Source organism: Hemibagrus wyckioides, linkage group LG08 (assembly GCF_019097595.1).
Source record: "Hemibagrus wyckioides isolate EC202008001 linkage group LG08, SWU_Hwy_1.0, whole genome shotgun sequence".
NCBI classification, from domain to species: domain Eukaryota; kingdom Metazoa; phylum Chordata; class Actinopteri; order Siluriformes; family Bagridae; genus Hemibagrus; species Hemibagrus wyckioides.
Window position 1 is genome coordinate 9,977,087 of NC_080717.1, and position 14,904 is coordinate 9,991,990.

General features: G+C 40.1%; 2 protein-coding genes across 4 annotated transcripts; one reads left to right on the forward strand and one right to left on the reverse strand.

Moving 5' to 3' along the window:
* The first annotated feature begins 135 nt into the window (after nt 1-135).
* On the forward strand, nt 136-7,085 carry rab9b (RAB9B, member RAS oncogene family). 2 transcript variants are annotated; one of them, XM_058396674.1, is made up of 2 exons: nt 136-246; nt 4,098-7,085. In XM_058396674.1, the coding sequence occupies exon 2, from the start codon at nt 4,127-4,129 to the stop codon at nt 4,742-4,744; it is 618 nt and encodes a 205-aa protein (XP_058252657.1). In that variant the 5' UTR covers nt 136-246; nt 4,098-4,126; the 3' UTR covers nt 4,745-7,085. The 2 variants fall into 2 exon arrangements, with proteins under 2 accessions (XP_058252657.1, XP_058252656.1); XM_058396673.1 differs by lacking the exon at nt 136-246 and adding an exon at nt 282-3,378.
* Nucleotides 7,086-7,198: 113 nt separating this feature from the next.
* plp1a (proteolipid protein 1a) lies at nt 7,199-14,779 on the reverse strand. Of its 2 annotated transcripts, none has more exons than XM_058396321.1 (7): nt 14,215-14,779; nt 12,602-12,788; nt 12,161-12,317; nt 11,751-11,919; nt 10,659-10,732; nt 10,461-10,526; nt 7,199-7,595 (listed from the first exon to the last, which is right to left on the reverse strand). In XM_058396321.1, the coding sequence occupies exons 1-7, from the start codon at nt 14,216-14,218 to the stop codon at nt 7,437-7,439; spliced, it is 816 nt and encodes a 271-aa protein (XP_058252304.1). In that variant the 5' UTR covers nt 14,219-14,779; the 3' UTR covers nt 7,199-7,436. The 2 variants fall into 2 exon arrangements, with proteins under 2 accessions (XP_058252304.1, XP_058252303.1); XM_058396320.1 differs by having other exon boundaries at nt 7,200-9,108; nt 14,215-14,748.
* Nucleotides 14,780-14,904: the final 125 nt, after the last annotated feature.

The following is a 14,904-nucleotide window of genomic DNA, read 5'->3' on the forward strand; positions in this document are numbered from 1 at the left end:
ATTAAAGAAACAATGAGAAGAAATAAAATTGGAAAAAAATTAGAGAGAATATGTAGAAATTTACAATAGTGTTGTTTAGAAATAATTGGTTTTTGCTTTTTTGGTCTGTAAAGCTGTAATCTAACACAGTGTAATCTTCCCAAGCTTGGGCGGACTTTAGGACCAAGGGCAGTCGCGCGAGGGACACGCAGGCAGGAGCGCGAGCGCGTCAAATCTCAGCAGCAGGGACGTGACATACACAATGAGGTAATTTCCAGACCATATCAGAAAAAAAGTGCATAAACTCACAACCTTTCTTTTTTATTTAGACATGCAGCGTACCGTTATGGTTTAATATATTTACGTTGAGTTAAGAATATAATCATGACTGTCGCACAAAGCGTCAGTAGTCCTGTACCGGTAATGAACACTGCGGTGGATGATGTGCTGTAGCTAGCTAACATTCACGCTAGCATGCGGGTTTTATGGTTTTATTCGGCCAAAATGGTTTTAACAACAAGAAAAACCTGAACATGTATACCAAATAATACTACGACAATTTCGGTGTGATGGTTTCGATAAAGAACCTAGTCGAAATGCTTAGAACAGTTTTAGCAACTGCAAGCTAAAAACAGTGTTGGTCAGTCGTGTTTGCGCATGCGCGAAACTGTACCCTGTTTTAGTGCTCTTATTTACTGACTCGTTATTTATCCAGGGCTTAAAACTTAAAGAAAAATAAATAAGCATTTATTGCCATCAGGTCGTGTAGTTTCTGACTGTTGTACTGCAGTGTCAATGAGAGAATCTATCAGAATTGCTATGAAGAGTTTATTTCCACTGTACCTGTTCTATATGTGGAATTTTTTTATTGACTACTTTGAGAGAGAGAAAAAAATCCAATAAACCTGTTTACTCCAAACACACTTACAAGTAGATGCTGTACAGGGCAGTCCATGATTTCTGACATTAAATATTTATCGTGATCGTATAACAAATCCACAACTACTAAGATACTCAACCTATAAAGGTTTTACAATGAGACCGACATAAAATAATGTCTCCCCAATAGTACTCAGGGTTTCATCCGACTTTCCAACACAAAGTCAGTCTATTTACTTGTTCTTTTCCCCCAGAGATGTTTCCTATGTGTCTTTGTAGCATCAGTTAGAAACTCAGGTGCATCTGTTTATGTACCCAGATGCATGAAACACAGTGCTGCGTGAAAGTTTGTGAACATCTGTATTTCAGCATAAATTTACCCTGAATGTGATCAGATCAAGTCCTGAAACTAGATAAAGAGAAACCAAAAAAAAAAAAACAGAACGTTGTACTTTTTACATGTATTGCCAAGCAAAATTATCCAACATTTAAGGATCTTTGTTGGGGAAAAAAGTATGTGAACCTTTGCTTTCAGTAACTGATAGGATCCCCTATGAGCAGCTGTACCTTAAACCAAACTTTACAGTAAATAGTGTTTAATCCTGCACAAATGACTGGAGGAATTTTGGCTCTTTTTTCCATACAAAAATGCTTCAGCTTGATGATGTTGGTGGGCTTCCTTGCATTAGGTCTGGTCTGGACACTGACCTGGTAATGGCAGAAAGTTAAGTTTTTTAAATGTTAGCATTAACCATGTCTTTGTAGACTCTCTTGTGTGCCTAGGGTCATTGTCTTGCTGCATGGTTAAGCTTCAGTTAACGGATAGATACCCTGAGATTCTGTAGAACGTGTACAATTAAGAATCCATCCATCAACCACCAATGACGGAAAGCCGTCTTGGACTCGAGATAGGAAAGCAGCTCCAAACCATGATACTGCCATCCCCATGCTTCACAGAAGAGAATAGGTTCCTTATGTTGGAATTAAGTGTTTGTTTTTCTGCCATACATAACACTTTTCATTTAAGCAAAATAGTCTAATTTTAGATTTATTTCTTTATAAAAATCTTCTTCCATTAGGCTACTTGTTTTTCCACATGGTTTTTAGCAAACTTTAGACAGGCAGCAGTGTTTAGAGTAGGAGCTTCCTCTCTGCTATCTTGCTATGGACACTGTTCTTGTTGTTTTCTTGTTGTTTGTGGACTCAAAAATTGACATTACTCAATGCAAGAGTGGCCTGTAGGTCTTTTAGATGTTACCCTAGAGTTCTTAGTGATTTCTTGTAATAGTGTTCCCTGTGCTTTTGCCTCAGTGGATTGGTAGAGACCAGACTCTTTTTAGAAATGATTTTACAATCTTTTCCAGGCTGGTGAGCATTGATAACTCTTTTCCTGAGGTCCTCAGGAGTCTCCTTTGATTGAAGCACGGTACACTTTCATGAACCTGCTTGATGAAGACTAGATACTGATGATAAAGAGCCAAAGAGTTCTGGAAACATGGGAAGGCCTGATAAACTCACACCTGATTGCCATCCCTTTGATTGAAAAACCTGACTTGAATTACCCCTGTAAATTAACTCGTACTCCGGTTCACATGTGATTTCTGACAAAAAGACACTATATTGCCAAAGATTTTGGGATGTCTGCCTTTACATACACATGAATTTAATATGGAGTTGGCCTGCCCTTTGCAGCTATAACAGCTTCAACTCTTCTGGGAAGGCTTTCCACAAGGTATAGGAGTGTGTTTGTGGGAATTTTTGACCAAAGTACATTTGTGAGGTCAGGCACTGATGTTGGACAGAAGGCCAGGACTCTGTGAAGTTCCTTCAACACCACACTCACTCTTCCCATGTCTTTATGGACCTTGCTTTGTGCACTGGTGTGCAGTCATGTTGGAACAGGAAGGGATCATCCCCAAACTGTTCCCACAAAGTTGGGAGCATGAAATTGTCTATGATGTCTTGGTATGCTGAAGCATTAAGAGTTCCTTTCACTGGAACTAAACAACACCTGAATTCAATGACTTGGAGTGGTGTCCCAAAACCTTTGGCACTATAGTGTATGTAAAGTTGGAAGATTTCGCTTATTAAATAAATAAATGTTAAAACTATAATCTATTGGTGTAATTTGTTTAACTGTGGGAAAGAATAGTTTATACAAATTTCGAGTTTAATATATAAAGCATTTAATTGAAGATTTAAATAAATGTGGAATATTTGCACAAATTAATTTCAATTTCCCTCAGACTTCCATTATAAGCGAGCATAATAATTTTCACTACAGGTAAGCGGGTACGCAGAGATTTGTTGACTAAAAAGCTGGAATATTTCTTTTATTCTTCTGTGAAATACAAACTACTGTCTTCTGCCAATCTCTGTGTGTCGTATAAGAGGGTTTCCCCGGTCCAAAGTCTCAGCGTCATCCAGCCAGATAAACACACCAGAACCAAGGCTGTTTAGTTCACACAGCGTTCTTCTGTAGAGATTTATTCAGCATGCTGGGGATCAATTTGCAAGCAGGTTAGAGTTTTGTGAAATAATGTGGCATACAGATTTTAGATCTATTTAATTTATTAGCAATAACATTATTCATCACGAAGGGAGAATTATTTTTGCATGTCAACATTGCAGTCTGAGTTAAGGGTTGTGGCAGTAGGGCAATCACTAGGAGAGTAACCAGTCTTAAACTGCGTTTCAAGCTCCGACCAGTCAGATTAAATATATAAAGCCCTGCGTCCACTTGCTTCCTTGCTAACCGAAACACTTGTTTGTAAAAGTCAAATAATTTACAGTCTGTGGAAACGACTCCAAAGCTTTAAGGTCAGCTGTGTGAGGAATCGAATGCAGGATGGTGACTTGATGCACAACATGTATTTAAAATTAAGTAAATTACTTTACGTAATGACATCTTTTAGAGTATCTTCTGTTTTAAGAATCTGTCGTTTTCCTTCAGATGTGTTTTTAGTCTAAAAGTGACACAGCACATGCCACAGTGTGCTTCATAACACAGATGAAATAACCAATAATGAAATGTGTTGTCAACTGCTATTAGATTTCATTGATTGCTTGTCACAGCCCCAGGTAGCAGACTTGCTCAGGGATTCACTTCTGGGACTTAACAACCTTCAAATGACTATCAGCAGTCTTTACTAAACCTGAGTAAAGTTGCTAAAAATGAGCTAGCAGCAGTATTAACAATGACTCGTATACAATATGCGTGTTTGTGTGCGTCTGTGTAGGTCACGTTGAGCCTGCCGTCTCTGGCATCATGAGCGGCAAGAGCCTCCTCCTGAAGGTCATCCTGCTTGGTGATGGCGGCGTGGGCAAGAGCTCGCTGATGAACCGCTATGTGAGCGACCGTTTCGACTCGCATTCGTTCCACACCATCGGTGTGGAATTCCTGAACCGCGACCTGGAAGTGGACGGCCGTCCTGTCACGCTGCAGATTTGGGACACTGCGGGTCAAGAGCGCTTCAGGAGCCTACGCACACCGTTCTACCGCGGCGCCGACTGTTGCTTACTAACATTTGCAGTGGACGACGCACAGAGCTTCCACAACCTCAGTGCCTGGAAGCAGGAGTTTGTGCGCTACTCGGATGTGCGCGAGCCTGAGCGCTTCCCCTTCGTCGTGCTCGGAAACAAGGTGGACAAGGTCGAGGACGGAGAACGGCAGGTACCCGAGGAGGAGGCACGCGTCTGGTGCCAGGAGAACGGCCACTGCCCATACTTCGAGACCAGCGCAAAAGACGACACCAATGTAAGTGCTGCCTTTGAGGCCGCTGTGCGTGAAGTGCTGGCCTGCGAGGATCACGTCGATCACACTTTGCTCGGAAGCACCATTGACCTGCACGGCAACCGCAAGTCATCCCGCGCTTCCTGCTGCTGACGATCTCACTGAGATTAAAGGCTTCAAATGGTGTTAACCTTCTAGATGCTCCTCATTGCTGCCTGCTCCTGCAAAGGTCAATGTAATGAAAAGGGAGTAGATGCAGAGCATAGTCTTGACTGGGGGACTTTCTAGGCTTATCTAGGTACAGGTGTTAGAGAGGTCCTCATACAGTGTTACTGGTACGGTATTTTATGGCCTGCTTCTCTGCCTGCATTTCCAAAAGAGCCAGTGGTATGATGGAGGAGGGGTGTATGCTCAGTCTGAGCTTATACTGAGTAAGATCTGTAACCCATACAGTGTCACTGGTGTGTGTGTTTGTGTGCGTGTATGTAAGACAACACACTGGAACATCTAAGGATAAAAAAAAAGTTGCTGTGTTGCATTAACCTTCTTGCTGCATTAACCTAATCTTTGCCCACACTCACAAAAGGACAACGGTACGATAAGGATGCAGCATAACCTTGACTGCGCATTGTTCCTGGCTTGATTAGCGGGAGAAATTGCACACATATTGTCGATGGTATGCTATTGTCTCTAACGCTTTCCTGCCAGAAGCTCTTGTGCTGCACAGGGTTTTCTATCATAACTTTTCCAGGAGGTCAAGAGGCTCCTATTTGCATCATGAAGCTCTGGTTTCTCCTTTATCTGAAAGTGTGTGTTTCCTCCTCTGTTGTGAAGAAGATATACAGTAGCCTGACCACAGAGTTCCTGTTGATGTTATTGTTTGTGTATAAATATGAAGCACTTTTAATTTCCGCTCTTTTTCTTAAGGTACAAACGCTATGGTACGGTTTGTACAGGATGATCTTTGTTTTAAGGTTTCCTGACAATGGAGTAGTTGTGAAGCATGTACCAGCTCTCCGTCACACTAAAAATAAGGGCTGTCTTAATCAGAAAAGCTGTGGCCCTTTCTACAGAGTGCAGTCACATCAGAGCCTAGTAATGTATTAAGATTTGGTCTTAAGTCAGCACTAATTTGCTTTCGTAGCAGTTAACCATCAGGAACGCTTGTGGTCTGGGTCAGCAGTTTTACGTCCCTTTGTTTTGCTGCCTTTTCCTTTTAAATGGCAAAATAATTATTAATAATCTCTGCTGAATCTGAATGTGAAAAAAATATATAACCAAAGCACATTTGCCCCGGTGTCTTGAACTTGTGTTGCAAAAGGTACTTGTGCACAGTCCTGTATTTTCAGACCTATTTGGTACACAGGATTTTGATATTGTTCAGGTGTTTAACATTTTAACACCTGCCCCACCCCCAACCCCATATTAGATATTGACCGGTCTTTCTATGAGTAAATTAACCCTGAAAATTTTGAATTTATCTAATATTGCTGCCTATATTGAAGCAACAGATGTAGCTCATCAGTCCTTCCGTCCACTCAAAGTTTACTCTCCTAACTAAAAAAAACAAAAGTGGCCATATCGCATTAACCTGAAGTTTGGCCCTTGCCTTTGCTTGCTCTTGCATGTAAACTTCACAAAGCTTTACTCGACTATCCTGCTAGCGGTGTGTGTGTGGTGGCCTATACAAGTCGCAAATCTCCATCCACTTATCACAGATTCTTTATCACAGAGGTTTAATGAGAATGGTTCACTGTGAAACAGCATCAGTTCCGGCACGATGTTTCCTCTCACATGCTACACAGCGCTCCATCACTATTTATTCTCTGTACTGGAAAACATTGACCTGCCGACAGCTGATAGCATTATACGTTGAGGTACGTGAATAAGTTGTGCTCACTGTGATTTGGATCCTTTTTTTTTAACGTTATTACCTTGTTTGGATTTCATTTAATTTCCTTATAGGTTTTGTTGTTGCATATATTGAAATGGGTTTTTGATTTCTTTAACGTTTCCTTAAAAAAAAAAAAAAAAGTCTGTACTGTATATGATTTTGTGGTTTGTTAACCAAGACCTGGATTTCTGTTATGTTGCAATAATCCATGTTTACCTTTTTGTGTGCTGTTTTATGTACCTTGGAAAACCATTTACACTTCTGACAAAGTATTGCTTTGTAAATCTGCCACGAGTCCAGCTATTTATTACGGCACTGACTGTAAGCAGTGGCTTTGCTCATGTCGAATGTGGGTTGCACTTGATGTTTCTAACGTACATTACTCCAGGATCATGCTTAATGTGTTTGGAATGGAGCTCAACTTGTATAATGATGCCGGTGAATGGGCGAGTATCTATTCAACCGTCCAGCCCAGCACCTGGCATCGTATCCGTCTCGGCAATAAAGGTAGTCAGCACTGCGTTTGTTTACAAACTGAACTAATTCAGTTGGCAGACATCCAATACTGGTGTGAATAAACCTTACAACTGACTAACACTGTGTCGTTTGCTTCACTGACAAGAAAATGTTCATCTTAGAAGAAAAAATAATAATTCGAACCCATTTAGAGGACCATGAAGGTGTGTATTTTTTTTTTTTTTTACAGGGCTCCTCACATTACATCATACTTAAAGTGGCCATTAAGAGACTTAAGCTTTTTAAAAAAACCAAAACTGAAAATCAAGCAAGCTTTGAAATTAAAGCACTATCATAGCAGCATCCAGTATAACATGTGATGCTTACTACTTACTATAAAAGGTCCATTTCTGCTTTCAAACTAAACATACTTGCTTAACATCTAGTATATCCGCAATAGGCCTGTGTTTTTTTTTTTTCGGGGAAATCATGCAATCACGCATCAGCAGGCTTGGCGGCGTAAGGAGAACTGATACTGCCACTGTGGTGTTTCGAGATCCTGCTGAACAGCACATCTCTCTTCTCCCCTTTCACTCTGTATCGCTTGTCTCTTAGTAGAATCTGCCACTTGGCCAGGTGCAGAGGACAGTGAATCTGCCAAAGAGAAAAAGAAACTCTCCACATCCTCTACACAAACCTGGTGGGTCTACACTGAAAGCCTTTTTCTCACACAAAATGATAGACCTCATCTGATTTCCTTTATTTATTACCAAAATCTGGAGGAGAAAAGAAAAAAAAAAGCACTGGCCATATGACTTACAAAAACACTTCTAACAAATATTGCTAGTAGCATGAAACAACAATTTGATGCATAAAATGTAAATAAGGATTAGATTTAAAAAAAAAAAATAGCTAAAATAATAGTGTTACACAATAACTACTATTTTCTCCTGATAGTTACAGGGATGGACACAAATGCTGTGTTTTAAGATGGAGAACTGTGTGCATTTGAGATGAACACAGCTGACACTAGGGGGAGACTGAGCACTCACCATGTCTTAAGAAATCGTCGTTGTTAAATAGTGGAAATGATCACCGAGTGACTCGACAGTCTTTAGAGACAACACACACAGCATCGCAAATATCACAGTCTCTCAGGAAACTCCAAACTACTGATCTGATGGATGTTCGCCCTCCCCCTAGTTTCAAACCAAGGTTCGTCTCAAAATTGGGCGCGACTCTTATTATTCCCAGGACTGTGAGAAAAAAGTGCTGAGGTCACGGCAAGTCAGTCCATATTGGCATGTCGGACACCATGGTGACTAGATGTGAAAGGTTATCACCGTAGCAACACACCCAGCATGTCCATCCCAGTAAATACAAAAGAAAAAGCAAAATAATAACAATAATAAGCGCGATTCAGTTTCTCACTGGATGACTTAAATCAGTTATTTCTGTTAACTAAAATAAATGTAAAAAAAATAATAATAATTAACTAAATTGGCTATTTAACTACAGAGTAACACTAGACAACATCCATGTCGGATGGGATTGAAGGAAAAACTAACATCCCGCAGCTTTTAATGGATGTAGGCACTTGTATAGAAAAGACGAAAATGCTAAAATCACAAAATATAAACAGCTAAAGATATATTAAAACAATAAAGGGGGGGGGGGATAAAAGATGATAACAAATCCTTTACCAAACACCATGCAACCCTGTGCTTCCTATCCAACTGAGTCATTTGTCCATCAGGGAAGAAAAAGGCACTATATTAAAGACAGCATGTCTGAAAATTGTGGCACTACAATCACACAATAAAGCAGTGTTACAATCAACGGTCATCTAATAATCTGTCGTCCTGCCTCAAGAAAAACAACAGAAGAGAGTTTACTAGCCTCCATGGTTCAGATTTACATCATTACCTGCTGGACAAACGCTCAGCTGGCCTGCTATACAGTGTGTCAGAGTCTTATAAGGAGAAACAGAGGTGTTGAACAGGTAGGTGAAGAAATTCCTTTCTGTCCTTCCATACGGTGCACAGTGGACAGAAACAGCATGGATTGCAGGAAAGGACAGAGAGCTTTAACACCGTGCGGCTAAGCCTTTCCTCCCCAGATAACGGAGAACGGCGAAATTATAGGTAGTGGAGACTGTATATGTGAGCTACGGAGAAAAAAAAGGAGAGAGGACAAACAACCAAGCAGGAAGTGACCGTGAGTGACAGGTTTATCATTGAAAGAATAGCAAAATATAACCAAAAAGGATATTAAATGACAACACTGCGCTTATTTAGATCCAAAACAACAAGCAGAAGTTAAAACCCTGTAATACTAAATATTGTAAAGAAAAATAATCTACCCGGCAAAACAGCAACAATAATAATAATAATAATAATAATAATAAACAACAACTGCACTATTTAATACCACAGCGAATTCTCTAATCGGATTGGTTAGAGGTGTTGTTTAATTTTCCACCACAGTAGTACTGACAGTCGACCTGGCTGTAATTCAATCACAGGTTTATATTAATACACTCATTTTAAAATGTTATTGTTTTTTATAGTAACAAGTCATTCACAGGGACTTGTGAATGGATGGTGGATGTTCCACATAATCGAACTCGAACAATAAAAAGAGTAGAGACGTGTTCTTTCAGAAAGAAAAAGGTATAATAACTGACAGGGTGAAGCTTTCTAGAAAGCGAGGTTTCTTAACATTTATAGGAAGTCTCGTAACATTTACAGCCGTACATTTATATAGAAATAATGTACAGAAGGAGTAGCCCCTTTTAACTGGTGATAGGTTTCCACACGTCTACAGAATAAATCTCCAGGTTTCTCTGTAATATGATATGATGATGCTTTTTTTTTTTTTTTTGTCTTCATAACTTTAAAATTAAGCAGCTGTGCATGGCTGGTAAGGATTTATAGAATGTAGTATATAGTAGAATTTGTAGTGATGACAAAAACTACCCTGTTTCACAGATATTCCACAATAATATTATATGAATAGATACAATTAATTCCATTCATTAATGTAATTCATTCAAACTTTAAACTTCCAGTCAAATTGCTGTGGTATAAGAAGAATAAAACACTAAGAACATGCTGGGATTCGAAGATTATCCACTTAGGGATGGTAAGAGTAACTCTGCTTCATGTTGTGCTGTGTCATATCACCCTGTCACGTCTTTATTAACTTATCCAAGTGCCTGTTTATGCAAAAGCTAAACCCTCGCCCTGTTGTGGTTTTTACGCCCATGCTGGCACTAACGAGAATCTTGTGTGTAGAGGAGTCACATGCAGACACATCATACAGTCATGACATTCTCACACTGCTGAGAAAAATACACAAAACCGCTGTGCTCTTTTCTTTTTGGGCAGAAGCAGCTGAGCTCATAACTAATGGAGGATTTGAATTCTTCTCCACCTACAGCGGTGTTACACCATCACTGGGACACACGACTAATTGTTTGCAGCATTTCAGACTGTGGTTTTTGGCCTCGTTACTCACCAGAGCCAATAACGTAATCCCAGCTCCAGCGAAGGCAGCAATGTAGAGGTCATAGGTCAAGAAAAACTGTGGAACAGAACAATGGGTGTAAGCACTAATGTTTGACGTCGGATCTATCTCTGGCAAGCCATCGAGGCTGATCCTCTGAGGATTCACGATGAGAAACAGAATCACATTTCGCCCGCAGGCATCACTTACCTCCCGTGTTTTGCATACGTTGGACAAGGTCATTCCACAAGCCTTTCCTGGCAACGTGTTCCATGGAAGTAAACCTGGAGATATAAAAAGCTCATCTTATGTAATGCAAAGCCAATAAAAATTATATGGCAACTCGATGCATCAAAGCTACAAACAGATACCATCATGGGCATTAGAATTTTTATTTATCAGGATCTAAATCACTTCTATTAGCAAACAAATAACCTCAGATGACATGGTAACAAAACAAACACATCAGATTTATTTATGCAGTCATATTTTTTCCTCAGAAAAAAATGTTAAACCAACATTCAGAAACCAGGTGGTATCCTTATATTTATCTAGAATCACCTTTAGCCTACAATCACTTGAGATCCATTAGACCCAGTTAAAGCTGACCTCACATTTGTCTAAAGAACATACTATGTGGTGAACATTTTTTCAATGTCTGCAAATTTCCCCGGTACTGTGGCTGCAAAACAAGCCCAACCTCCCCCCCATGCTTGACAGTCGCTTACTGAACAGGAACATTTAATTTCTTCTTGGCACGATGTAGACACACACCAGAACATGACAAGTTCTGCTTTTCTAGAGTTAGTCAGAATGTTTTGTCGTAATATCATTGCAGGACTATTTATTAATTTCATCTGATTTCCAAATGCTTGAAAAATGACCACATATTGAAATCGGTTGCCTTTTTTGGTCACTCAAAGCTATTTAAGTGCATAAGGAAATTGTTATTTGGGCCCTGATATATAGAAACACAGAACTGATGGAGGATATACTTTCTTTTTCTCAAGACTGTACAAAGTCCATTTGCTGACCTCCAATAAAAATGGATTATTTGATGAAATATTTGTAAGCAGGTTTAGAAGACAACACATCAGAGCCCAGTCTCTCCATTGTATGCACACACACACACACACAAAGTGTCCTAATAATCGGCCAATTTCACAGATATTATGGCAGCAACCAAAAGACAACCTTGGAATTTTAATCAGCATTACAAAAGGGCCAAATGAAATCCCGGAGCTGTCAGGAGGCAAACAAGTGTGATAAAGATATTAAAAGCATCAAGTGTGAGTTCATTACCAAACTGTCTGGCATCCATGCACAGCTGATTAATGCTTGAGGGCGTCTCAGTGAGAAAGTCGATGGTGCGACAGGTCGCAGCCATGTTGTAGAAAAAGTAGACAGGAAGTGCCGAGAAAGCAAAGACCAGCAGCCAGATGACGGCCAGGAAATACGTGATCACAATAAACTGTGAATAAAAATCAGCACGTGAGTTGATGTACCTTCTCTCTCTCGCTCTCTCTCACAAACACACAGACTGTATTGGGACTGTACTTTCTGTCAAGCTAAGTTTTTGTTTATTAGAGAGAAAAAAAAACAATTTCAAGCCAAAAGTTACTCTGGAAATGACACAATTCCAATAAACTGTAAAACAAATCAAGACACCCTTTATAGAAAAACACACATACACACAAACACACAGCCCTTACTGTTGTACTGAGACAGCGGCCACAGACGGTGCTCCTGAACTCGCCAAACGTTTGCTTTGCCACGCTGGTTGTGTAAAAGCCTTCAGCCAGCAGTGCAATGCAGTAGAGAAAGAAAAAGCTGGCTAGGCCATAGATAATGTACTGGAAATATTCAATACTGAAAAGAGAAAAAGAGAGAGAGAAAGAGAGAGAGATTGAAAAATGTTCATTCTATGTATTATCATAGATGAAGACAAAGTATATGCATCAAGGGTCTCTAGAGTTTTAGTAATGGATCAATTTTGGTCTTCCACAGTAGAATGAATATCATTAGAGGCTTCTCTCAGATACTTGTTAGAAATGGCTCCATTTAGCTTAGACGAGGACATTTCACATGCTCTCTATACACAATCCTAGGTGAGCACTTTCCATTACATGGAAAGTGAATTACATGGCATTTACAGGTAGGCTAGAGTGATGTAGTCCTGCAGGTTGCGGGCGAAGTAGGTCTCGATAAGCCTCTCAGTCTCCGTGAGCGCCTGGTGCCCACAGCCACAGAACAGTGCGATGCCAGAGAAGCAAAGCAGAGTTGCCACCACAGACGTGTAGGGCACTCCTCCCAGACACCGCATGCAGCACTCGTAACAACCTACAACACACAAAAACATATGCTTTTAATCTCCTCATCGGACTGTTTTCCCTTCTATAATACCAAGGCTTGCTTGTATTGCATAGTTTTTTTTTCCCCACTCCCTTTCCTAAGCTAGGAAACTACCTCAAGCTTCACTGCCTTTTTTATTAGCTTCTTATTATCCGAGTAACTTTCTCGTTAAAAGGCATTTACTACATTCATTGTGCATAATATGTAACAAAATCCTAGCTCAGCATTCTGATACAGGCATGTTTGCTCAATACAAGTATTGTATGGTTCCCTGTGCACCAGCGACTCTCCAGGGGTGACACCAATCACAATGGTTTGAAAATAGTACAAATTAACACAGATATACTATTCATAATTTTTTCAATGAGTGAATATCTGTCCTGTGCTCGGAACACTGAGGCATTCACTTGCTCCAGCTGGGTCTATAAAACTTCTTATCGAATACGTTACAAACAAGCAGGGATTTTTCTTAGTGAAGTGAAGATTGGGGTGAACCACAGCCCACAAAGTGTGAGAAAAAAGGGAGGACCAAGGCACCAAGGGAGAGTGGCTCCTTTTGTGGTTCCATTGACAATGCTCTTTGTCTCAGAGGAGCTCGGGGGCACAAGGGCAAGCAATGTTGACGCAAACAAAAGGCCACAGGCACCTCGGCCACAAACAGATCTACTTTTGAAAGCTGGCATGGATGGGAGGGGAGGGGAGGTGACGGCTTGTGACTGTGGGTGCAGAAAGGGTGCTGGGGGAAGTGCTGGTAGATCCTTCTCAGGATGCAACAAAAACCAACGATGCCCTTGGAGAGAATGGCAGGGTTTTAGGACTAACTTCAGAACATCTACACACACAAGTGAAAATTTTAGTTGCATAATGGTGGCTGAAGAACATTCCTCATCTTTTTTTCCCCTTTCTTTCTCATTTTCACAGATCTTATGTTCACCCTTCCATTCATTCAGCTTTTACAACCTCAGCAAGTTGTATTTCTACAGACAATAAATGTAAATTTAACAACGGGCTTTTTCGTGGAAACGAGAAAATCAATGTTTGTGCACGAGGCATCCAGGGAGCCCTTTCTGAAGATGTTAGCTTCACAATCACAGTGAAGATAAAACAACCGCCATAAAAGTGGAATAAGTTTTTTTAGACCAAGAAGGTTGAACAGGAACACAAACCCTATCTGGGGGTTATTACTTCCAGCATTCATGGCTTAAACACTTTAAGGTGTAAACAGTTAAACTGATTTAAAAACTCTGCTCGCCTTCTCACTTTCATGTGTTTCATTCAGTTTACTGGACCATAACAATGTTACATACAGCAGGCTGCTAAAGCATACAAACTTTTCATATTAAATTAAAATAACACTCATCCCAAAAGATCAAAAAAAGGAGGAGGGGAAAAAAAAGTAATATTAATAACTCACCCATTACTGAAGAACGTGGTCTGAGTTGAGCTTGGTGCCGTGTTTGGATGATATGAGCAACAGGGCCGCAGCTCAGCGCTTATTAAAGCCCAGCCTCCGCTCTGTGTGTCTCAGACAAAGCACAGAGGACGATGACGGCGGCTGGGATTCGCTTTCAATGTCGCTTTTCAATGAAGTGCACTAGAATAGAAGGCTTCAAGCAGGATGAATAAGGAGGGAGGTCAGGGCTTTCTGTCCTCTGAGAAATTTACTCCAACCTCCAGAGGACAAGCGACAGCAATTTGCATCGCATTAACGCCTTTTTAACCCCCTTCTGGAAATAATATTGATTAACAAAACCGCAACATTCTAGCTTAATAAGAGAAATGTAAGAACCTAATATATACATGGACCAGACCACTTCATTGCATATTATAGTTAGAATCCGAATTTAAGTGAGCCGTGTGAATACATGTTTCGTGATATGTCACATGAAGGCCTTCGTCATCCGGCGGGCTGAAGCACCAACGCTGACGTCTGGGAGTAGGAAAAAGTGCCTCGCGCTAAAATTCGCCAGATGACGTCAAAGACTCATTTGCATATGGATCGATCGGAGTTTTAACAGAAAATAACAATATATATATATATATATATATATATATATATATATATATATATATATATATATATATATATATATATATATATATA